The following is a 26092-nucleotide window of genomic DNA, read 5'->3' on the forward strand; positions in this document are numbered from 1 at the left end:
TGGCGAGGGAGGGGAAAAGGGGGAAAAAAAAAAAATTCACAATACAGCAGAAGAGAGAATGCCGAAATCGTCTGCAACATGCACAGGCACGCTAGACTTGTTATCTCCCCGCAGAAGGGAAACTTGACTGCACAGAGTGATGCGATTCCCACTCCCAAAATTATTTTGCAAAGGAATGGGACTGGCGGCTCTATCCCAAACCAGTTCCCTTCCCTCAACTCTGTTTTCCGCCAAGCCACTGTAGGGCCTGAATTTCCATTAAACTATGTCTCCTCACTTTGCCCTGCCAACAATAAAATACGACTCGCTTGGGGTTTGGGGGCACGATATAGCCGGGCCCCCCCCCCATAGCTGTGATATTGACGGTTTTTTGGGGGCATGTAATATCTAATCAATCAATATGCCCACGCCTCAGCTTTCTACTCCAGCACTCTAGGGCAGGACGAAAGTCCTTTCGATGCAGACTGTGCGTCCAAAACAGGGTGAATTTAAGCAGGGCTGAGTCCACTTGAACCCACCCGTATGCACGCCACACAGAATCCATGGCTAGCGCTGGAAGGACCAGAGATAAGACGCTGCCTGGAGTATGGGACACTTTCGCCTCAATCCTGGGCTCTGGGTATGCTAGGTGTGGTGGTCAGTCTATCATTCCAGCCTGTTGCTCTCCCTTGGGTTTGTGTTTCTACCGACTCCATCAAAATACAACAGAAGAGAGAGAGGCGGGAGAAGCGGATCAGGTTAGGGAAAACCCTCAACGATAAAGGTATAAACCGCAGAGATTTGATGGTTTCCCCCCACTCCCACTCCTGCAAATATCTGCGGCAAGGGCGCCCCGCTCCCCACCGAGCTTGTGAGGACAAGACGAGGAAGGAAGCCACATGTGATGGCGTTCCCCTCCCCTCCCCACCCGCGCACCACCATCCCCTCTCTGGCCCCAAATCGTGTCCAGCAGCCTCACCCCTCCCCGCTCCTGCATTCCACCATCTCTCTCTTCTTAATTACACTACCTTTGGGGCCTGCTATAACATATTACCAAGGTTCAATACAAAGTCATATAAAAGTTATACAAAAATGCATAATGCAGAGATTTATCTACAACTGCATTGATTGACTGGTGTGTGCAGTAATATAGTAACCCCTGGGTCTTTGAATGAGGCTTTATACTTGGGGGGGAGGTGAGGGGGCAAGTGGCAGGTGGGCAAAGAGGCAAGCACTGAGCCAACAGGAGTTCTAGGGGCGGGCATGGGGGTTTCTGGCAGGGGAGGGAGAAGATGAAAGGAGGCAAGTGATGGGTGGGGGACTGACTAGGAGACATGCAGCAAGCCAGCGGGGGGCTAGAGGGTGAAGAGGGGTGTGTTGGTGGGGCTGAGCAGGGAGGGGGCAGGTCCTATTTTACTGCTGTGCTCTGGTCACTCCATGTGTGCCGTTTCTTCCTGCTCCCCCAACTTTGTTTCGATGGGGCAGAGCTGGGGAAGGAGGGTTTGTTTCCACAGGGCTGGGCGGCGCTGTGGGGGTGGAGGAGGGGGCAATTTTATATTAATAAGGAAATATTTTAGAAATTTTAATAAATAAACATTAGTGAAAAAATCAGTTGTACAACTATCAAAACAAATATTTTCCTAATATGAAAGTACAAATCAGCTAATTAATATATGATGCAATGTATGTAATATATAATTTTGTTATTATTTATATAGTCATGGAAAGAAAAATAATCCATGGAAGAAATGAAAGGGTTTTTTTTAAGTGTTTTTTTGTTTTAGTCATCCCTGCCAGGGCCCCATCAAAACTGTTCGAATTGGGCCCCGCACTTCCTAAAGCCGGCCCTGAAAAAGTGAGAATGTATTTTAGATTAACTTTTTCAGTTCTCAGTTTTATACATTGCTTACTTGACTACAGACAGCCTAAGGAAAAATATTACAAAAGTGTTCAATTTGATGTAAAGTTGAGAAGGGGCATAATTCATACACTGTGGTGTTGTCCTTCGGTTGACCTCTTACAGGAGATGCATTTGCAATATTTTTTCATATAAGAATTAAAATGAACTTCCTTCATTCTGTTCAAATATTCATGTAAATCACCATATTCAAATGTTCACTGAAAATTAACTGCAGTTGTGGAGATACTACAAAGGAGTCAAAGACATTAATTTTTCAATACTATTATATAGATGTCAACAAGAAAAAGACCTAACAAGTCACTGGAAAACTTGTTAGATAGGTTAGAACAGGGATTCTCAAACCGGGGGTCAGAACTCCTCAGAGGGTCGTGGTTATTACATGGGGGGGTTACGACCTGTAAACCTCCACCTCAAATCCTGCTTTGCCTCCAGCATTTATAATGGTGTTAAATATATAAAAAAGTGTTTTTAATTTATAAGGGTGGGGGTCACACTCAGACTCTTGCTATATGAAAGAGGTCACCAGTAAAAAAAAGTTTGAGAGCCACTGGGCTAGAATATGTTATCAAAACAACTTTTGATGCCCTTTCTGCATATTTTTAACTACTATGGAGAGTTAATAGTCTCTCCATAGTTAAGGCTGATTCTGGATTTTTTATTAAAGCCATCTCATAAAGTGGGCTTCTCATTTTTAATATTTTCCTAGTTGTTTGTTAGTTCATTGTATCTCAAAAACTGCTTGGTCTAGTAACACTAAACTTATGCTTGTGAGGAATAGTGCAGGGCTTCTCAACCTTTTTCTTTCTGAGCCCCTGCCCCACAACATGCTATAAGAACTCCGTGGCCCACCTGTCCCACAACAACTAGTTTTCTGCATATAAAAGCCAGGGCTGGCATTAGGGGGTAGCAAGCAAGGCCCCACGAAGCTAAGTTGCTCAGGCTTCGTCTTCAGCCTCGAGTGGCAGAGCTCAGGGGCCTGGGTTCCAGCCCCAAGAGGTGGGGCTTCAGCTTTCTGCCCTGGGCCCCAGCAAGTCTAACACTGGTCCTGGTTGGCGGCCCCCCTGAAACCTTCTGGTGGCCCCCCAGGGGGCCCCAGACCCGTGGTTGAGAACTACTAGAACGGTGCATCTGAATAGCCCCTTTTTGTTTTAGTTAGGTGAATGGTGTGGACTGGATGTTGAACTACTAGAGGTAGATGCAGTTTCATGTAAATAATGTCTGCATGATTCAAGCATGATTTACAAACATGTATCAGGCAAAGCTGCTGCAAAACTTCTAAGTTAGGAAAGTAGGAGTTAGGAGCTGCAGTCCTACGGAGTTCCTAAATTTGGTTTAAGCTCTGAGATTTAATATCCCTTCCAAAGTTTTTGTTATTAATTATGAGCACACCTAACAAAGACTTTTAAGTGATTGTAAAGTCAGGTGAATCTGAAGAAAAGATCTTTATGCTTATCACCATTCTCCTGATGTTACTCACCCTTCTCAGAATCAGTCAGCAAGAAGAGATCAGGATGTTCTGGGTCATCAGCCATCATCACCATCCATCCTACCACTGACACATTTTTACTTGGTGTAGATTTGAACTGAAAAAAACAGTGTACGTATTAATGTTAAGCAGGAGGGCTCAGCCAGAATTAAAACATCACATACTCCAAAAATATGGAAATAAAAGGGTCAATTCTGCTTTCCGCTAACCTGCCATAAATACAAAATAATGCTATTCTGGATCTCCATAAAGGAATAATAGGAAACAACACATCCACAAAGTTGTGTGGTCATAAACATATGTATAATACGGTTTGACAAGACTCAGTATTTTCAGCATCATGACACTTTAACTGTATACCAGGGGTTGGCAACCTTTCAGAAGTGGTGTGCCAAGTCTTCATTTATTTACTCTAATTTAAAGTTTTGTGGGCTGGTAATACATTTTAACGTTTTTAGAAGATCTCTTTCTATAAGTCTATCATATATAACTAAACTATTGTATGTAAAGTAAATAAGGTTTTTAAAATTTTTAAGAAACTTCATTTAAAATTAAACTAAAATGCAGAGTCCCCCAGACTGGTGGTCAGGACCTGGGCAGTGTGAGTGCCACTGAAAATCAGCTCGTGTGCTGTCCCATAGGTTGCCTACCCCTGCTGTATACTATACCGATTTCACTGGGAGACCAGCATTTCTCAAATTGGGGGTCCTGACCCAAAAGGGTGTTGCAAGGTTATTTTAGGGGGGTTGCAGAAGCCATCACTCTCCAGCTGCCCACCTTTGAAGGCACTGCTGCCACCAGTAGCAACGCAGAAGTAAGGGTAGCAGTACTGCAACCCTCCCTACAATAACCTTGTGCCCCCCACCCCACAATCCCTTTTTGGGTCAGGACCCCTACAAATTACAGACACCGAGAGTGTCAGATTTAAATAGCTGAAATCATGAAATGTACAATTTAAAAAATCTTATGACTGTGAAATTGACCAAAATGGACCATGAATTTGGTAGGGCCCTAATGATGTCACAAGGGCTTTTACCTGCATGAGTTTGTGATGGATGCTTTACAGCCAAGTGACAAACCCATTACTCAATTATACAGATTATACTAAATAAACCTTTATACTATACCACATCATTTCATATTCTGTGTATGCTATGTATATTAGAGAAAAAACTATTTTACAAATATTTCAGTTACAAGTTGTATTTAGACTTTCACACCCCTCTCTCTCTGCAAAGCCGGGGCCTTAGCTACTCCCATTTCAACTGTCCAGGTCTCCAAATGAACCATAAAAATCTTTTAAAATTACTGAAAATATCCTTTTTATACCTAAAAATTAAACAATGTAACTGCCAGATCTAGAAATAAATGCTTGGGAAGATTGAAACCTGTCTTTTTCATAAGGATAAAACTCCTGCATCTATATCCCTTTGGAATCATGAGATATCAGGTTAAATTTTTGATATTTTTATGTCTAGAAAAGCTATTACTGGGCCAGGACTAAAACATGCCTATCCTGGGCCTCAGGCTGGAGTTATCTGGGGTGGGAGGCAATTTAATGGAAATCCTACTTTTTGGATGGGATATGGAATGGTGTGATATACATGAAGAAAAACATTTGCCATGTAGCTAATTATTTTTTTTTTTTTTAAGACAGTTATTTGCAGAGGGTTGAAATAGCAAAATAAGTACTGGGTGACGTAAATGAGCAGGCAGAGAACAAAAGTGGTCGAAAGTGTATGATAAATGCTTATCACAAGAATATCAATATATCACATATTTTGATATTCTTGTGACAAGCTGTAGAACAGTTTGATAATATGGAGTATACTTTAAAATCATTTTTAGAAGTTTTACAACTGTATTAACATTGTTTTTCCTCTCCCTCTTCTGTACAACTGGTCTCAAGATACTAACAAAATCTGCCTTCTCGAGGCTGAGATATGAAAATTAGTCCCTATAAAATTAAAAGTAACGTTTCTAAAATTAGATTTTTTTTTGGAAAAACGTGATATGAATAAAATACAAAATAGTGCAAAGCGGTGTGAAGACTCATTAGGACCTATATAATTCACTTGTACCACTGCCATTTGTAAATAGCGAGAACAATCCAAGCTCATGCCAAAAAAATATTTATACCACCATACTCCATCATTATACATGTGATACAAACCCACAAATAAATACTTTTTTGGGTGAGCACTGCCAGGATTATTCCACTTCTTTCCCCACTCCCACCCACTGGCAATGCTGTTATCCTCCTTCTGGGTCAAGGGGGCATTTTGGCAATGATGATGCTTTCCTAACCATTACTCTAAAGGCTTGTGACCAAAACTTGGATTGTGACATCTGAAATTTGATAGGAAGCCTTTACACATGTGAACACATACCTTTCATAATATAATAATTATACCATCTTCTTTTCTGAACGTATGCCGTTTTAAAAACCATCAGTGAGTAAAACAAACCTTTTTTTAAAGTTGCTTGTCATTAATATCACACAATGTGTTTCAGATTAATTTTGACAGATGCACAATATGAACTGCAACTGGAAATTTGCATGTTTAAATTTACAGGAGGTAATGATGCAATGCCCTTGATTTAGAATGAGTGGAAGCAGCTTGTAGAAATGTCTCAAGTCTACCACAGCAGTTAGAATGTGGACTTTGCATCTCAAAAAGAAACAGTTGTTTTGGAAATCTTTTCAAACTTCTCCCTGTCAAAAAACTGATTCTGAACTCTGCTTTAGGTATTAACAACTGATCTTTGGAAATTATAAAGTGACAACAGTCTCAAAGGTTTTTACTTTATTAAAACTAGTTTAAAAATGAAATTTCTATTTAAAATATCTATTTTTTACTATAATATTTTATAGCAGATTTACAGAATGAAGTACCAAATGCATGTTCGAAATGTTTGTAAATAATGTGACTTAACCTTACATATCCAAAAAAAGGGAGCATTAGCACAAATAATTACCACGGGTGATTATTTTGAGTTTATCAGGAATAAAAGGAGATAGAGTTTACAGCAGAGATTCCCTAACAGGCAATTTAATTGATAGATTAAAAATATTTCCATTCCAAAGTTCACATCAGTTATCCCAATGTTTGTCTTATATTAAGAGATTTTTTATCTCTGCAAAACTATCTCGGGGCAGTGGAAGAAAAACTGCACTTTACCCCTCTAACCTCTGTCCATAATTTAAATTAATAAATGCAATACTAGGTATTAGACTGAAAATAACATCCTAAATCCAAAGTCATCATCAACAGTTTAGCATCCCAGCATTCTTCAGTCTCCTTACAATGTGATATAAACAACAAGGAGTCCAGTGGCAACTCCTTTTATCTTGCTGTGTGTACTTTGCATATCCAAGATGCAGGGGTTGTGCAACCATACTCTTTTACTAGCTCTGGGTCAGACACATAAGCTCTCCTGGGCCACTGCTTAAGTTGCCCAGAACAAATACTTGCCTCCTCCTAGGGCCTCAAGGATTTTCCCCTCCTGGTTGGAAAAACTGGCCCTGCTTGAAATTGATCTTTGGAGGCTCTTTGATGGTGAGCTACCTGGGGAAAACCGAGCTAAGGAGGGCTAAGGCTGGAAGGAAGCAGAGAGCTGAGAAAGACAAAAAAGACAAAAAAGCAAAAAGCCCTCAAGTAGTGAAAATAGATAATGTCAGACATACAGCACATGGGTTTGTGTCAGTGTGTATACCAAGGGTAGACAAACTTTTTGGGTTGGGCCACATCTGGGTGGGGAAATTGTATGCAGCGCCAGGGCAGGGTGGAGGGCTGTGTGTGCACTGCCCTTGCTGCGCCTCCAGGCCCCTCCCCCGAAGCACCCATTGGCTGCGGTTCCCCATTCCCGGCCAATGGGAGCTGCGGGGGGGGGGGGTGCACAACGCATGGAGCCCTCTGTCCCCCTGGGCCAGATCCAAAGCTCTGAAGGGCCAGATTTGGCCTACAGGCCATAATTTGCCCACCCTTGGTGTATACATTGCTTCCAGAAAAAAAAGGGGGAAAGGGCTACTGAAGCTTCCACGCAGGGGAGAGAAATACTCGCTCCACAACTCAGGAGGAAAGAATTGACATCTGGCTTCACCAGTGAAGTCATCTTTTTTTTTTTTTCTTTCTTTTTTTAAAAAAGCAGCATTTGAGCTATAGGAGGACTTTCCTTCCAGAGTGGAACATACTCCAACTGAACCCCAGGCCAAAAGGACCACCACACATAGTGCTTAAGACAGAATGCCAATGTCTTTTGGGAAACAAAACAGGGTCTGGAATAAAACCCTCTTTAATATTTCACTGTGTAAACCTCTAAGGGAACTGAATGTTGGGGCAGCTAGAGACTTGCCAGCCAGGCCAAAAGTAAAAAATAAGGGCTATTGATTACAAGAGTTCAAAATACAATTGGTGCTTTTCTGCCCACAAGAGAACTTCTGGATGTTCCCCCAAAGGATGAGACCCATGACATCCTCTCCTCTTGCAGCTCTGTACAACTGTCTCCATATTAATGTAAAGTATCAGGGGGTGGTAGTGTTAGTCTGTATCCACAAAAACAGCAAGGACTCCAGCGGCACCTTAAAGGCTAACAGATTTATTTGGGCATAAGCTTTCGTGGGTAAAAAACCCACTTTTTCAGATGCACTTGAAGAAGTGGGTCTTTTTTACCCATGAAACCTTATGCTCAAATAAATCTGTCAGTCTTTAAATTGCCATCAGACTCCTCATCATTCATATTGATGTAAAGCACTTAACATGCAAAGAGCTAAGTACCATATTACTATTTATATTTTTCATATCAGACATGTATATGCCTTAAAAAGACCCCTCTCTCATGACCAGTTCATGTGCAACTCCTTCCAACTATAAATAAACTTATCACCTCATAGTTTCAAGTAACTTGTTTTGTTCCCCCTCAGTTACCTCTCACCTCTCAGACCTCCCCTATCCTCCTAATACAGACTATGGATCTCATCTTATACTAGCAGATATGAGGAAACGTTATGTGGTAGCTTTGACTAAATTTGAATAACTGATGTTTGTATTTTATATATTAATATCTACAAGACAATAAGTTGGTGTTTATCTTATGAAAAGGACAAAGTTCAAACTTCTAACAAATTCATTTCCTGGATATGATTTTATTACGCAATTGTTATTACATGTACCACCTAACCTGTGCAATAGAAGATATATCAATTCATGCCTCAGCTTCTAAACACAAATGAAATTAACACAGCTGTAGACCATCTCCAATTTACCCTCAGATAGTTAAACTTCATTACTGAATCATAACTAAACAAGTATGAGCTGTAACAGGCTCCCTGACAGCCCACAATCAGATAATTAGGACTTAAGGGGCAGGCTGAGCCCCTACACTATTCTATTTCACAATAACCCTGCAATATAGAAGATGCCAAGCTAAATCACCACATGGGAGCATCAGAAGGCACTGCATTAATAAGGTCATCAGAAGTACAGATTAAATGTCAAAGTGTTGCTATATCTCCATTAAAAGTGAAATTAATAGTTTTTCCTCCCTTTAAAGTTACTAATACATTTTCAGTCTTATCTCTAGTTTAAAGATTCTGATCTGGGAATGATATACTTACCTTTGGAGAAGTATTAGTATATGTCCATTTAATGTATACTACTTATCCTCAATAAGACTTTTAAGATAAAAGATTGCTCCCTTTATAGTGTGATATTCATTATTGTATTTTTAATCTGAAATAAATTGTTAATCAACAAGCCATCTATAAATAGAAGTGAAACTTTTTTTTATTTAGAAACAGAATATAATAGTTAGCTATGTAACTTCCCTAGGTTTCCCACTGCCAAGAGCTACTCAGATTTTTTTTTTTTCAACAACATGTTTATTAAATCTGTTTTAAAATTATTTGTTGAGAAGTATTATAGTAAAACCCTTTCTCATCCATGTTAGTATACTAGGCAGGTAGAAATAGCTCAGTGGTTTGAACACTGGCCTGCTAAATGTAGGGTTGTGAGTTCAGTCCTTGAGAGGGCCACTTAGGGATCTGGGGTAAAATCAGTACTTAGTCCTGCTAGTGAAGACAGGGGGCTGAACTTGATGACCTTTCAGGGTCCCTTCCAGCTCTATGCGATAGTACTTAATTGATAATATATGGAGATATACTTATTTCCCCCTTTCTGAGTTATCATTTGATATTTTGAAATGGAGAAAACACCAGGCAAGAGATTTATAGAATGATGATTCTGTTCTTGAAAAAATACATTATTTGAAATAAACGCTAAAGGCCTCAAAAGTCAGCAACAAGAGCACAAAACATAACATACTGGCAGAAAGGACGCTTTTTCAATTCTCAATGCCTTCAGAAAGACAAGCAATACACTCTTGACAATATAATGCCAGCAACAAATTATTTTCTTAATTTTTTTAATATAATCATTTGTACAGTCTTGTTTCTTTCCATTATTTCCTGCTATTTCTACTCTTAATGAGGCAGATTTTAATATGTAAGTTTTCCATTAATATCACATTTTTTGGACAGATTTATATGTATCTCACTAGTTTCAAACTAGGCAGTAACAATTGACAGATTAGATTAAGCAGGACCATTGCTCTCAGCCAAGCAAACTGAATGCCAATGTAAGTGGGGAGAAAAAATAATTTAAGTCATGCAAACCTTTTTAGCGCACTAAGCTACTATTATTAAGCTACATTAGATATTATAATATTGGGTTTCCCAATGAAATTAACTACTGTAAATAAATTTGGAAAACACCCAGCTTGTTATATAAATGACAAAAGACAATTTTTAGTGGATTCTTTTTATAGAAAGTAGAGCAGAACTTTCAGAAATCCAATATCTTACCTTTGCCCTCTGCATGTAAGAAATAGAAAAAGAACATTTTGTACCACAGACAAAAAAGCTAGTCCCCTTTCCAGGATTCTGGAGCACAACTTTTCATTTTCCAAAATTATACAGCTTTATGCAAAGGTAATGACCTAATGTACAGTGACATCTGACAAAATTCACATGGCTAACGAAGACTTGAAACACTGGATAAAGTTACTGCCTAGAAGTGATAGTCACAGTATAGGCTCTACACAGACAACATCAGGGGTTCCCAATTTTCTCGTCTCTTGACTGATACATCCACTTCCCCTTTCATGACTACACAGACCACCCTTCTCCCCTTCCACTGGCTATGGCATAACATTCCTGGGGCAAGTACAGCAATTACTTACATAAAAAAGTAGTAATAAAGAAGTATTTAATGTAATTTTAGCTTCTTTCAATGTGATTTAGCAGCTGGAAACAAGAAAGGAAAGCCAGCATCACGTGGCAAGCCAGCTCTCTGTATACCACCAGGAAGTGCTCTGCAGCCACTGGTGGTCCATAGACCACAATTCAGGAATTACTGGATTAGACAGAATAGGCAGGAAGAGTAATCCACAAACTGGAGTTTAACACATACTCCAGTTCTTTACATATTTAAATATTTATATTTGCCATTGTTTGCTTGAATGTTGGGAGGGGGGCAGTGATATATTCTAATCCAGGGGTGGGCAAACTACGGCCTGTGGGCCGGATCCAGCCCCTCAGAGCTTAGGATCCGGCCCGCTGTGCCATCGGCACCACATCCCTGCAGTCCCTGGATGGGGGCGGGGTGCAGAGGGCTCCATGCGTTGCCCTTGCTTCCAGGCACCGGCCCTCACAGCTCCCATTGGCCGGGAATGGGAAAACGCAGCCAATGGGAGCTTCCAGGGAGATACCTAGAAACGCAGCAAGGGCAGCGCACGCAGAGCCTCTGCCCTCCACCCCCAGGGGTCGCAGTGTTTACGGGAGCGGCGCAGGGCTGGGGACAGGGCAGGCAGGCAGAAAGCCTGCCCTGGCCCGGTGCGCACCACTGCCACCCTGGAGCCACTTGAGGTAAGCGGCGCCAGGACGGAGCCCAAAACCCTCCTGTGCCTCACCCCCCAACTCCCTGCCCTAAGCCCCCTGCCTGCATCGTGCACCCCTCCTACACCCCAACCCTCTGCACTGAGCCCCCTGCTGTATCCCAAACCCCTCCTTCACCCCAATCCCCTGCCCTCAGCCCTTTCATATGCCCTGCACCCATCCTCTGCCCCAATCCCTTGCCCTGAGCCTCTTCCTGCAAACTGCATCCCCTCCCACACCCCAACCCCCTACCCCGGCCCTGCGTACAGATTTCCCTACCCAGATGTGGCCCTCGGCCAAAAAAGTTAGCCCACCCCTGTTCAAATCAGATATTGTAGGAAAGTATGGTCTATACGTGACAACTCAAGACAACCATTAGCAGTTTGTTTGTTTTTTTTCTCTCTTTCTTTCTTTCTTTCTTTCCAGGTCTTCTCTAATGTGTTTAATATACAATTTCACTGAGCCCAAATGACACATGCAAAGTAGATGTTCCCTGTATAGTCTATTACAGTGCCTACTTCTATTAAGTTGTATCCATAGAGATGACACATAGATTGACTGAAGGACAGGATAGTGCTCACTTGCAGGTCCGGGATTGTTCTGTTGGTCTGTGTATCAGGAAAGGGCATTAACTTTTAAATTTTGGCAGGCAGTGTCGGGAGATGCACTATAATACATACATGTTTTCTCTCTGTAGCCTTCAGAGACTTTGCAGCATAGTAAAAAAGCTGGGTTCCACACAGTGCTGCCCAGTATTTTGTCCAAGATGCTACCTACAGAGAAAGAGAGAGAGAACAGATTAATGAAACAAAACATTTTATGTTGTCTTGTTAAAAATGCATGCACGTTTACCTCATCATCCCACAAATTTCCCTAGGGGAGCAACTGCCCAGGACCTAGCCCAGCCAAAAACAGCTGCCTTTTCACGGATGCTATTTCTAGCTAGATTAAGAATACATGCTCGGGAACAGTATGAATCAAGAAAGTAGTGCACAGAGGTCTTGATCACTCCTTAATGATCCAGGCATCAAACAAAGTAATATTTATTTCCACTACTTTACCCAGGCTTTTTATTCAATACTGCACTGACTTTGGGTACAGAAATACCTTTTCTTTTTAATGATATATTTGCCATCAAGGGGCAGCATCAAGAATTAGAACAACTGACTTGTTTGGAAATTACTGATTTATCACAAAATATTTGTAATAACACAACTATTAAGACCCATTTTAGCTGCTGTCACTTCAGTACATCCTCCACTGAGCAGGGTTGAAAACACAGTTACCAACTTTTCATAACTTGTTCTTTGAGATGTATTGCTCATGTCCATTCCATTCTAGGTGTATGTGTGCAGTCATCAGAGATTTTTGCTTTAGCGGTATCTGCAGGGTTGGCATCGGTGCCCTCTAGAGTGCCAAGCTCATGCGTCGGTATATTAGGCACCACCAGCCCTATGCCCTCTCAGTTCCTTCTTGCCAACCACTTAAACAGAGGGGCTGGAGGACAGGTAATGGAATGGACAAAAGCAACACATCTTGAAGAAAGGTAGGTAACCATTTTTTCTTCGAGTGCTTGCTCATGTCCATTTCATTCTACTTAACTCACGAGCCGTATTCCTGAAAGTGGGCTTGGAGTTCATGGTTATGCGTGTGGGGTGGGGGGCGCAGCAGCACGTGGCTCCATGTATTGCCCCTCTCTGCAAGCACTGCCCCCACAGCTTCCACTGCAGCGCTTGCAAGCAAGAGCAGCGTGTGAAGGGAGCCTCCTGCCCCCTGTGACCCCAGGGCCACACTGGCCGCTTCTGGGAGTGACATGGGGCCATGACAGGCAGGAAGCCTGTCTTAGCAGCAGCCCTGCTGGAGAGCGCGATCAACTGGGAGATCCTCTAGGATCAGTCAGTCGATTGCGATTGATCAGTTGGTGACCACTGGTGTAGATTGCGTCTGTTGGGGATGTAGATCAATGCTAACCATGCTTGCAATGGCTAGAGATGGAGCTGGGCATGATGGAGGCTAGGGAGACCATGCAAAACTTCACCTTCTTGAGAGACTTGTTGAAGTGCCGCAGGTCCCGAAAGGGTCTAAGGCCCTCTTTTGCTTTCAGGATTAGGAAATAACAGAAGTACAACCCTTTTCCCTCTCACTTCCTGAGGGAACTCTTCCACTGTCCCCAGCTGCAGGAGGTTCTCAACCTCTTGAATGCGGAGTTGCTCATGAGAAGGGTCCCTGAAGAGGGACGGGGAAGGAGGGTGGGAAAGGGGCAGCCAAGAATTGTAGGGTGTGGCCCAGGGATATAAGGTACCCAGCAGTGCCAACTCACCTGCGACCAGGCCGAACAGTAGGGACATAGGTGGTTGAGGAAAGAATGAGGCAGATCCAGGAAGATGAGCAGGGCATCGCTCTTGAGTGCACCCTGAAAAAGAGCACTTCTAGCTCCCCATGATATTTCACCAGGTTGGGCTGCACAGGTGAGCAGAAAGAGGAAGGGCGGCGACAACAAAAACTCATCTCTCTCTCCCTTCTCCTGCAGATCCCTGCTGAGGCTGCCAACATCTTGGAGGAGGGGGTGGCTGGAACTGCTTCCTTGCCAACTGCGGTGTATGAAGACCCAGAAAGCAGAGGGTTGCCCGAGTGTCTTTCAGTCCATGCAGCCTTGCATCCATTTGTTCTGCAAAGAGTCCATTCCCATCAAATAGGAGGTCCTGGATGGAGGACTGCATCTCCTGAGACAGGCCCGCGGCCTGAAGCCAGGAACTGTGCTTCATGACCACTGCCAATGCGACCACCCTGACAGCCAAATCGGCCATGTCCTAGGCCATTTGGAGGGAGAATCTAGCCACTGCTGTACCTGCCTGTAGTGGGGTGGTCACCCTACTTCTGCCCAGAGGGGTTAAAACCAGCCCTGGGAGAAGGCTGAAGCAGGGGAAAAGCTCGGCTGATTGGGGGAAGCAGCCTCAGCTAGGGGCCACACCCCAATCAGGGTCCAGTGAAGCCAGGAGCAGACAGTTTCTCTCTGGCTGTAGGGAGAGACGAGCCTGGCTGCTGGGGAGCTAGATAAGGTACCTGAGCTGGAGCAGGGCTGGGGGAAGGCCCAGGGAGCGGCCTAGCATAAGGCCAAATAGGTACTGGGGTTGTACGGGACAGCCCAAGGCTAGGCCGAGGCAGCAGGTCGAAACCCCTCCTTGCCTGTGATGAGTGGCTTATACTGCAGTCTGCCCCAGGGAGCGGGGGCTAGTTGGTGACTGGCAGTAGCCTGTGACTAAGGCAAGGTGGGGACAAGGTGGAGACTCCCTGGGGAGGGGAGACCCAGCGAGACTGCAGTCTGAAAGGAGCACTGGGGTCCAAGAGGGACTTGGAATCCAGCAGACAGTGGGACACCGGCCTGCAGAGGGCACTCCAGAGTCGAAGAGCTAATTCCCAGGATGATCGACAGGAGGCGCCACAGGGGTGAGTCGCTGCCCCATTACACTGCCTCATTTAGGGCCCTGAATTCTTGGACCAAGTCCTGGGGCAGGGAATCCTCGAAATTATGAAGGGAATCCCAAAAGTTTAAGTTATATATCCCCAAAAGAATGCGGTGGTTTGCTACCCTGAACTGACAGCTGGCCTTTGAAAAAATTTTTCTTCCAAAAAGTTCCAGCCTCTTGGCTTCTTTATTTTTGGGAGTAGAACTGATTTGCCTGTCTGTCTTTCTCATTGGCCACAGAGATGATCAGCAACCCTGAAGGTGGGTGGGTATACAGGTATTCAAACACTTTAGGTGGGATGAAATACTTCTTTTCAGCCCTCTTGGAAGTGGGCAGGATGGAAAACGGGATTTGCCAGAGGGCTTTAGTTATCTTTAAGACCCCGTTGTGCACCGATAGTGCGACATGCGAGGAGGTTGATGCTGAGATCATAATAAACAAGGTGTCCAAGTGCTCCATCATCTCCTCCTCCTCCAGGCCCAAGTTCATGGCCATCCTTCAAAGCAGGGCCTAGTGGCTCCTTAAAATTGTCCAGCAGGCTGGCAGGAGAGCTCCCTACAACACCCTCATTTGGAGATTGGGAGGGCCTAGGACATCATCGCCCATGGGGGAAGGGACTTTAGGAGTGGGCATTCACTCCTCCCCCCAGCATCCGATTCTGCTTCACCTATTGAGCCTGGTGCTGCCAGTTGCTTTTCCAAAGTGGTAACCGATGAGTGGTGTGAAAAGGGCATTGGTATAACCAGCATGCCCCATGCATTCCAGTAGGGCCACTGTGCCGGCCACTGGCCCTGCTGCCCGGAAGGCATTGTGGAGGTTGAAATAGCCTCAGGAGCCCACTCGTGCTGGTGCTGCCTCGGTGAGGGGCTCAACTCCCTTTCAGAGCCCTTCGGTGACCATGGTGGGGCTGTCGACACCTGAGTTTGACGGCTAACTGTCACTGTAGGTGAAAGGTGCCTTGAGTAGGCAGATTGGTACTGCATCGGAGATCATTCCTGTGGTCTAGGTGATGGGGATTTATGCCGTGGAGACTACTGACGGGAGGACAACCAGTGCTGGCCATTCTGTAACTAAACAGCTCCCTCTGGACAATCCATGTCAAGTAGGTGGACACCATAAGTGCGGTACTGGCAACCTAGGACATCTAACCGGCAACCTGGACTGTGGAGATGGAGAGAGCTGCCTCAGCACTGGGGACCAGCGTGTTTGCTTGCCCTTTGGGGTGGGTGGCTGGGCAGTTTAAGGCTGCCTTGCCCTCATAGGGAGCGTTTGCTGGGTCCAGAATTGTGTGCAGTGCCAGCGGCACTGGAAGAGTCCTTTGCTCTCTGGATGCCGGTGGGGCCTGGGAAGACAAACAGTCCTGCCATGAGTCAGGGTTCCCTACCACTCTTGGGAGTCGGTGGTGGATCCCTTGGGGGGATGGGGCGCTAGGGGGTCTGATCAGGGAGGCACTCCCATATAGCTCTGGGGTGGGCGGGCAGCCCAAACTGAATCCTTTATCTGATGGTCATTGGCCTTTATTGCCTGGTGCTGGGGAGTCGTGTTTTTCAATTTCTTCTTGGTCACTGGCAAAGGGGAACATTGCTGGGCAAAGTCAGGTCTTAGGGGTGCACTATACACAAGGCTGATGTGCTGGGAGAAGAGTCCAGCTGGGAGGGCTACAACGCTGGGTGGAGAGCAGCCTCAATGAGGAAGACTCTCAAATGGATGTCATGCTCCTTTTGTGTTCTCGAAAGAAAGTTCTTACAGATGCGACACTTGTCCTTCACATGGGATTCCCCCAAGCACTTTAGGCAGCTGATATGGGAGTCACTAACAGGCATAGGCCTGTATAGGCCAAACAGGGCTTAAAACCCAGAAACCGGGGCATACCCCGCCTGGGGCAAAGTCCCCACTGGGACTCTAACTTACTAACTACACTACTTTACCACTAATTAACTACTGTAAACAAACTATTTACAAGACAATAAAAGTTTGAAGGAAGGAGAAACCCACTAATCAACTTGCTAGGCAAGGAGAAAAAGTCGCACTGACCAACTGTCACGGGCGGTAAGAAGCAACTGAGAGGGCATAGGGCTGGCGATGTCTTATATACTGACACATGAGTGTGACACTCCACAGCTGACCCTACAGATACCGCTAATGCAAAAATCTCCGATGACTGTGCGCGTGGGTGCACGCACACACCTAGAATGGAACTGACATGAGCAAGCACTCAAAGGAGAACATGCCTTCTGTTCCAAAGTCACTATTAATCAGGTGATGCTTATATAGTGGTATAATTGTCTTCCTCTCAATGGATTCTAAGTCTATCACAACGTGACCATCTCTATCAACTAGTGTAGTGGGAACTATAACATTGCTTCTAACCCACAGCCAGCCAGCCAACTGAGCTATAACAACAGGCATTTGTGATGGCTTACAAAAAGCTATTGATTATTTTTGATGTGCTGCTCTTTGTCAGCAAATTGTCAGTTGAAATTACCATGTTTAAATAAAAATAAATTTCCAAACCAGCTGCTGATAGAAGCAATATTATTAACAAAAAGCAATATTATTTACTATACAATATCAGCATTATAACACCTTTCCGCCAGGCATCATAAACCTCTAATTATTAAAGGACAGATGCTTCTCTTCTTCTTGTGGAACTATACATCAAGATGATTTAAAAAAAAGTGCTGCAAGCATTTACTCTTTAATTTGCATACATTCATACTATATTTTAATAATTAATAATACATAATGAATCTTTTTTTAAATCGTCAATTACTTATTTCTCTAAATTTATTATGTACCAAAATATTTTAATTTAAGAAATATTTAAGCAGAATACGCTTTTTGTTGACAAATCTGAACAGTTTTAAAAGACCCATTGTGATGCTCTGCACACACTCGTTAACATCAAAAGATTTAGCAAACAAGGACATTTTGGTATTTTTAATATATAAAATGAATAAACTCAGAGCAAATAAAATTAAAGTATTTACATTACAATATCGTTTGCAATACTTTTAATTAGTTGAACACATGCACAAATTAATATATTAGAACAGGGACGTTTAAGATAGACTGGGCTTGCAAATAAATGAGAAGTATAGAAATAGATATGATATTTGCACTTGTGATAACCAAGAGATCACATTTATAGACAAAATATGTCAAAATACAGAAAATCTATAAGGGACAGATTCTCAGCTGGTATACATTGGGATAGCTCCCTCAGTCAATGGAACTATGCCAATTTATATCATCAAAGATCTAGCAATAAATGAATAGGAATAATGACATTTTGTACTCCAGGTTGCTTAGTCTGTTCATTCTTCGGATCAGTTCAACAGTTAGGGAGGGAAAGGGAAAGAAATGGTTAGCACTTCCACAGTCCAGTTGGATATGAATGGCAGCAAAATTGACATTCTAGTTACTAAAAGGAAAGATAAAGAGACCTTCCAACAACAGAACATTTTTTGGGAGATGAAGTTTGAAAAACCTACTTGGATTAAGGAGAAAAATATGTAGGTCTAAAACTGTAAATAAAATCCAAGGAATTTTGTGGTGTAAACCTACAATAATCTGATAGATATGTTACTTCTGGAGAAATACTTATTTGCTAAATCAAGAAACATTAAGGTCCTAGATCTTGCAATTGTATCTGCACAGGCTGGCACCTGAAACAATGGTACGGACACAAGGGTCCATCCACATGTATTCAGCTGAAGCATGGGTTCCCTGTATTGTACCTTATCGTGCAGCATTCCAAGTGCTTTGGCTTGGGGGTATCTGGCAGTTATAAATATAATTATTACATACATAACTATAATTAACAGTGTGTTACCATTATAGTTTAAAGCAAAGAAGTTTAGAGAAGGATGCCATTTCCTCCTTAACATATCCAGTTTTATTTAATTCAGGCATTGTAGATTCCCCAGAATCGGATCTCGTGCCTAAGGAGCGGGTGGGGGAGGGAATCCGCTCCGGGTCTTTGGTGGCAGAGTGTGTGCGCGCGCGCGTCCGGGTCTTCGGCGGCATTTCGGTGGCGGGGGGGGTCCTTCGGTGCCACGGAAGCCCCGGAGCGGACCCCCCACCGCCAAAGTGCCGCCCAAGTCCCGGACCGCTGCCAGGTATTCAAATTGGGCCCCGCCGTTTATAAAGTCGGGCCTGGTAGAGCTTTCTCAACCATGTATGAAGTTATAGACTGTGTATGCAAGAAAGAGGCAATAAAACTATACAGGCTGTAAATGTGAATTCTCTTATGTCTATAGACATATCAACACTAATATTTTAACAATATTTCTGTTTAATATCAATAGTTGCCAGGCTCTTGCCCTCTAAAGGTATTTTGATTTGTTTTCTTGTAGTGGTGGATATGGATAGATAGTAAGTTATACTACGGTAAGTTAAAACGTATTTATAAGTTATACAGTTTACGCAAGTGCAAAAATGTTAACAATTTAGGATTAATGGAATACTTTTGAAGGAACACAGAAGATCAACTTCCGTAACAGTAATTCCCTGATTTAGACAAATCACATGAATTCCAGAAAATCAAATCTAGGAGCAGGAGCCTTTGTAAGTGGCATATATATAAGGTACCAAATATTGAAGTCTTTACTCACTTTTTAGTCAGTTCCTACTTGATCATAATTCTTACTGATTTTAGCAAGAGTTGTGTTTCAGTAAGGACTGAGCAAAAAGTGAGCAAAGGCTTCCGAATTTTAACCAAGTCACTTTGTTCTGTTTTAAAGATATCATTTTAAAATAGAGAAAGAGGAAAAATGGTTTAGCATATATTTGAAGTCTTACGGTAGGCTTTTTGCCTTCCTTCAATAAAGTCTTCCTCCTGAGAACACCTTGAATAGTAACTGCTCCTGGATACAAATGAACAGCCAAATCTTCAGATTCTGCAGAACTACAAGAAGCATGTGAGAAAACAGTATGAAAAATATATAAATATCCTTTTCCCAAAGCAGTACTCCAGTCATTACCCAAACATAATGTAAACATCTACACTTTAATTTAGAAATGGTGACATTTTATTTATTAGACTTCATCATGGAAAAATGACTTTGGTGGCTATAAGGGATTGCTCTTAAGGAATTTACAGTCACAAGCAAAAGTAAATGATTACTCAGGCTATGGCTACATTAGAGAGCTTATAATGGCGCAGCTACATCAGTACAGCTGCGCCACTGTAAGCTCCAGTGTAGACACTCTAAGCTGACAGGAGAGCATTCCCCCATCAATTTAATTAATCCCCTAATGAGCAGTGGTAGCTATATTGATAGGAGAAACTCTCCTGGCAAAATAGTACTGTCCACACCAACTCTTAGCTCAGTGTAACTTATGTCACTGGGGGTGGGGTGGGGGGTGGCTTATTCACACCCCTGAGTGACATAAGGAGTAGTGTAGACATAACCCGTGACTCAGATTTTACAGTCAGAAGGGACCATCATGATCATCTAGTCTGATTCTTGTACATTGCAGGCCACAGACCCTCACCCACCCACTCCTGTAATAGACCCCAAGCTTTAGCTGAGTTAATTAAGTTCTTGAATCATGATTTAAAGACTTCAAGTTACAGAGAATCCACCATTTACTCTAGTTTAAACCTGCACATGATTCGTCACCATGCTGCAGAGGAATAACAAACTAATGAGGCCAGAAGGTGGTTCATGATTTTAAAATGCACTTCCCAAAGCTTAGGATACAGCTGTATTTCAACTAAGTCTAATCGGTAAATAATCATAGATTTTTGTCACTACCCCTTGAACAAGTAATGCTGTATCATTGTTGCAATATTTTATTAGAATCTTTTCCTAAATGCTAGTGGGAAAAACTGGATTTTTTATTAGAATCATTTGAGTCAGTCAAATTACAGAAAATAAAATAAAAAATCCACAGCAAAAGCTCAACAAAACATGCACAATTTAATTATAAGATATTTGAGAGCAGGAAAGGACATCAATAATAGAGAGTGGAAAACCTGGCCTACAGCAGTAAATTGTGTGTGTTACAATGCAGTTGGTGTGCTATTAATTCCCTATCAATCTAAATTGTGCCCAAAAAGAATATGGCAAAAACAGATGCCTGGTGGAAACCAAACTTTATTAAAAGTGAGCAACTGGCTTACAAATTATTTTAAAACAGGAAAGATTCTTATTTTCACAACAGGGATAATTTCAGTTTATATCAACCAGTTTACATAATTAAACTGGTGTATGCATCAGCTCTCTAGAAATATGCTGAGAAACTACAGATTTCTGACACGTCTGTTGAAGTAAGCCAGAATTAATCCATTAACCCATTACAACAGTTATGCATATGCAAAATAACTCAGAAATCTGGAAACATTTTCACTACACCTACTAATTGACAGGGATATACTTACAAATTCAGACACTGACATGAACATGAATTTAATTCAATTACACACAATGCTTGCTACTCATTAATATATAAGAGTTATTCTTTTCCCTTTTACAACTCCAGTACCACACTGCTGCAGAGAGAGTTGTAATTTAATTAGACACAATGAAAAGCTGAGTGAGCACGCAGTTTTATATATAGTGCTATTTAGAATGAGTCTGGCCACACAGAGGGCCAATTTTAATGCATAACTTGCAATTTAACCAAGGCAGCCATTTTTTAAAGGCAAGTTCAATGAAGAATTATTAACAAAGAAAACACCTTGGACGCAGTCTCAAGCACAAGTCGCACGCTTTGTGGCCAGCGTGGTTTCTACCACCACCACATAGTGTTGCACTGTTAAAAAGCTACCTATAGTAAAGCATCTTTAAGTCTTGATGTAGAGATACAGTATTTAGAAACTGGATAGGCAGAACAGAATGAGCCAGAGCCTGTATGATGAAATAGATCAAATCACAGAAGAGAAATTTCTGTTTTAAGGATAAGTCGCTACCTTAATTTTGCCTGGAAAGTTAGAAAGATCAGAAATGTCAGAAGACACCCACTTAATTATCGAGCCAGTCACCAACACCAGAGGAAAAATCTGTGACCCCTGGATACAGGGGATTATTGTACCTGCTGGCCTTCATGTGGCCTCGATAGCCATTTCGTGCCACTCTTGTCACCGGACCGAGAGAATGGTATAATCTGTTCCTGTTGGATTCCATTATAAATTGTATATATTACATACACTTTTATCCACACAAGCAGCATAATTTGCTAGAATAGTGTAATAAAGTCTCTCTTGTGCCACATAACTATCACTCTTACAATAAGCAGTAGTGGATGATTTCATTAGAAAAAACATGCAGTTGTAGATTTCAAAATCTACATTTCTTATTTGAACAGATGTTCTTGATGTCAGTGCTCATAACACTGGGGTATTTTTATTGTCATCTCAATTAATGGGTTTTCAGAAAAGAAAAGCTTCTTTTAACTCACAAAATAAAAACGAAAATACTATAAGGAACTAGGTTGCAAACAGCTGCCTTTAATGCTGGCTATAGATACTGCTACAGACTCTGTGACAAGAAGCAAAGAGCAATAAGGCCCCTAAACTTAGAAATAGGCACACAAGCAACAGTGTGAGGAATACAAAGACTTCTTAACTCAATCCTGAGTACTGGCACCATTTCCAAATCAATCACTGAAGCCAAAGAAAATCACATACAGTCTGCTATGAGACAATATCTATTTAAAATCTATACATTAAAAAAAAAACCAGATACTTTTCTTGGATACACCTTTATTGTCTGGGAAAAGTCAACAAAGCAAAATCTTGTGGCTTATTATATTATGGTTCCAAGATTAAATGCAAATTATTTAAGCTCTAAGAGACAGCAAACCTGTAACATCTCAATATGTCAGTTTAAAAGGGAGTATAAACGTTACATAGGAAGTTTTAAATTTTTGAGCCCTTCACTACTGCTGTTTTCAGTACTGCTACCCAATTCCAGCACTTAGTTTCTAAACTTATCTTTTGAATATTATTCTGTGCCTGATTCAAAGCTGGTTATATAAGGTCAGATCCATAGCTAGTGTAAATTGATGTAACTCCACTGAAGTCAATGGTGATATGTTGATTAATTAATAGCAATATTGAAGAAAGCACAGTAATATCAAAAAGGTTAAAACAAAATAAAAAAAGTTTACACTCCCTTACCAACTCAAATAATTTAATATGCTGTAATAAGAATCCTCACCATAGATGTATTATAAGTATACATTTCCACCCTATTCCTTCTCCCAAGGAAACTGTGTTCTAAATAATTAATCTCTGCCCTTCAGCAACCTAGGTATCTTTGAATTTGCAAAATTCAATAAGGTCAGATTTTTTTTTAATTTCTAAAAAACCCTAATGATTTAGACAGCTAAACTTTTATACTTACAATTTTAAAAAATTAAATACAACTGTTGCATCAACAACATATATAGACGAGAGGTTTATGACTTGCATCCATTGTCCATGTAAATGATGGAAATAAGCTTTGTTCTAATCTTTAAATTTGTCTTTGCATAACAAGGAATCGATCAATCTGGATAAAAACTATATTTAGTAAATATGCCCACCAGCACTTGAGATGACAGACCATTGGTCTATCTACATGCTAGGATACAATTTCCCAGAGGAGGGAACACACTGACAAAATTTTGCTGACAGTATGATTGAGGAGAAATGATGACTAGATCTGGTTTATATCTTAGGTAAAACTGAAAAGAATTTCAAGCGACACAGAAAAGGCACTTCTCTAGCATGAAGGCTTTCTCCCTGAAGAGCTTCAAAAGCCTGCTTCAAACAAGAGGAGTGTTAGCACTTCACAAAAAAAAAGTCACAAGAGCTTTTTATAATGGAAAGCCTTAGGAAACCTAAATATGGCTGTCACTACGAGGGAGAGAAAATCCAGACTGATCAATTCCTTGCCATAAAACAACGAATTGTAGGTAAGGACAAAATTGTCTCATTTTCATACACAAGAAATCCATCAGTCTGAAAACGGAATATTAGGAATTAGAGAGCAACCAGGAACTCAGAAGAGGGAGGGAGGGAAAGTCAAACAGAGATCAAGCGAGGATGGCATTCTGCAAGATACTACAACCAAAGCGAGCAGCTGAAGATGACAACACATTGACCTGTGTTTTATAAATGAGTGAAAAGATGCCAGGTTGTCATTTTGTAGTGTTTCCCATAAAAAGCTGTATTTCCCTCTTCCATGAAATAGAAAGAGATTTTACAGAATTAGTTCAAACTAAATAGAGGAGTTTCACCTGCTCAGCTATACAATTTTACAATCCTGCTTAGACTTACTGAAAGATTGTGGCTTTTGATCTTGCTCTGCCTAAGTAGAATAATATCTTGGCAGATATCCAGACAATGCTACTTTATTTCACTAGGATGGGAAGGATTGGGGGAAATAAAGAGAGTCAAATATACCAATTTAAATGGTAAGGAGAAACAACCCTGAGTAAAAATCAAAACAAACAAAATAAACAAAGAAAAAATTATTAATGACAAGGCATTGAATTCACTGGCCATCCTTGAAGTAATGACAACAGTGTAATGACAACTGACAAGAAAAGACAACAAAGTCATAGCCATTAGTTCAAAGGGCTGTTGTATCAACTCCCTCTGTACTAAGTCAAGCTCCCAGCTGGGGCTGCAGAAGCTTTAATTGAAAGATGTAATTCTGACCATGTTTTAGTTACTCCTGAGGGCATTCTGTGCCAAAAAATTAAAAATTCTGCACCAAAAATAAAAATTCTGCACACATTTTAAAATTCTGCTAATTTTATTTGTCAAATAAATATGGAGGCTTCAGCACGGCACTGCAGGGCACAGGACACTGGCTGCACAGAAGTGGGAGATCACTGTCCAGCCCCCCGCCCATTCCTCCAGACACAGACTTGGCGGTGAGGCTGCACTCAACATGACACAGTGCAAGGTCCAGGCCTGCCCCAGAAATACCCCAGGGGCCTGACCCTCCATGCCAGGTACACCAGGTGTGGGCAGGTAGGCTCAGCAAGGCAGGATCCAAGTGTGGAAGGGCTTAGTTTGGGGGGACAGGTGTGGGTTCAGAGGGTTGCGTGTGGGGCAATCTGTGTGTGGGCAGCTCAGTGGAGGATCTGGATGCACAGGGGATTGTTGGGGGTTTCTGAGTGCAATGGTAATGGGAGTCTGCAGGGGAGTCCAGGTGAAAGTGGGTGGGACTCAGCCAGGGGGTGGGGGTTGGTTTTTGTCTGAGTGTGGTGGGGATAGAGCTCAGCAGGGAGGGCTGGGTGTGGGGAGGGCTGGGGGGGAAGATGCTGAGAGAGTGGGGCTCACTGGTGTGGGGATCCAGGTGCAGATGGTTATGGCTTGGTGGGGTGGAGATCCGGGTGCAGGTGGCTTGTTGGGGTGGTCTAGGTGTAGGGGGAGTGGGGCTCATGGGGGGGGGGTTCTTAGTGCAGAGGGTTAGACTTGATTAGAGAGTCTGAGTATGAGGGGGCCTGGATGCATGGGAGTTGGGCAGATGCGGGAGCAGCTCCCTGTACAGGGATCCTTGCCCCTGCAGCTGAGGAGTGATGGGTGCAGGAAACTGGGGGGGAGGGAGTTTGCAGAGCTTCCTGCAGCTGGGGGAGAAAATCTGGGGGTGGATCTGACCCAGCCCCAGATGCTGTGCAGGGGAACAGGAAGTCCCATCCTTCACAGCCCAGCTGGGACTAGCAACTGAGCCTGGAGCAGGGTAGGAGCCACCAGCCAGGTCTTCCCCAGTTCTGCCCCTGCCGGAGGGTCATACTGCTGGAGAGTTGCATGACTGCTGTCATGTCTTCCTTTTGCTTCCCTGTCACAAAGTTATTTTTCTGTGGGGAAGCAAAGAAATCTGAAAGGGCATAAATTCTGTGTATGTGCAGTGTCACAGAGCTCCCCCAGGAGTAATTTAGTGAATCAAGGGATAGGAGGGTAAAAAACTAGCTTTTCCTCATAGATAAGCAGAGGACTCTTACTGCAGTTACAAGAAAGATACCAAGGTAGTTCCAAAAGTGCCCAAGGAAATTAGGCATCTAACACCCTTAGGCTAGTTTTAGTGAATCTACCAAGTAAGTAGCTAAGACAGGTTTTGACTGACATTGATTCTGAAGTGAGACCATGTTCAATATACAAACCTTTTAGAACACAGCAGATCCTTTCTGGACCACAAGAGGATCTTGACTAGCTGATCCAGATCCCAAAGTTTTTAAAGCTTACTATTAAGTTCCAGACTGCCAGTGTGAACTTCTGAGCCTTGAAACATATTAATCATTACATTACCAAGTCTCTGGAAATAGGTAACCTCCCCAGAGGGCATTTTTCAGGAAAAACAGCA

The 26092-nt window shown here is 42.4% G+C and overlaps 1 protein-coding gene across 3 annotated transcripts in view; it reads right to left on the reverse strand.

The window, feature by feature from the left end:
• The window catches only part of RALGPS2 (Ral GEF with PH domain and SH3 binding motif 2), a 314141-nt gene that overhangs the window by 17914 nt on the left and 270135 nt on the right, over positions 1-26092 (reverse strand). For 2 of the 3 annotated variants that reach the window (XM_075067905.1, XM_075067907.1), the window contains 4 exons: positions 21828-21905; positions 19590-19695; positions 12000-12092; positions 3378-3483 (listed from right to left, as the gene is read on the reverse strand). In XM_075067905.1, coding sequence (XP_074924006.1) covers positions 3378-3483; positions 12000-12092; positions 19590-19695; positions 21828-21905 — 383 coding nt within the window. The remainder of the gene's footprint in view (positions 1-3377; positions 3484-11999; positions 12093-19589; positions 19696-21827; positions 21906-26092) is intronic. The other variant, XM_075067906.1, reaches the window with a different exon arrangement.

Source organism: Chelonoidis abingdonii, chromosome 7 (genome assembly GCF_003597395.2).
Source record: "Chelonoidis abingdonii isolate Lonesome George chromosome 7, CheloAbing_2.0, whole genome shotgun sequence".
NCBI classification, from domain to species: domain Eukaryota; kingdom Metazoa; phylum Chordata; order Testudines; family Testudinidae; genus Chelonoidis; species Chelonoidis abingdonii.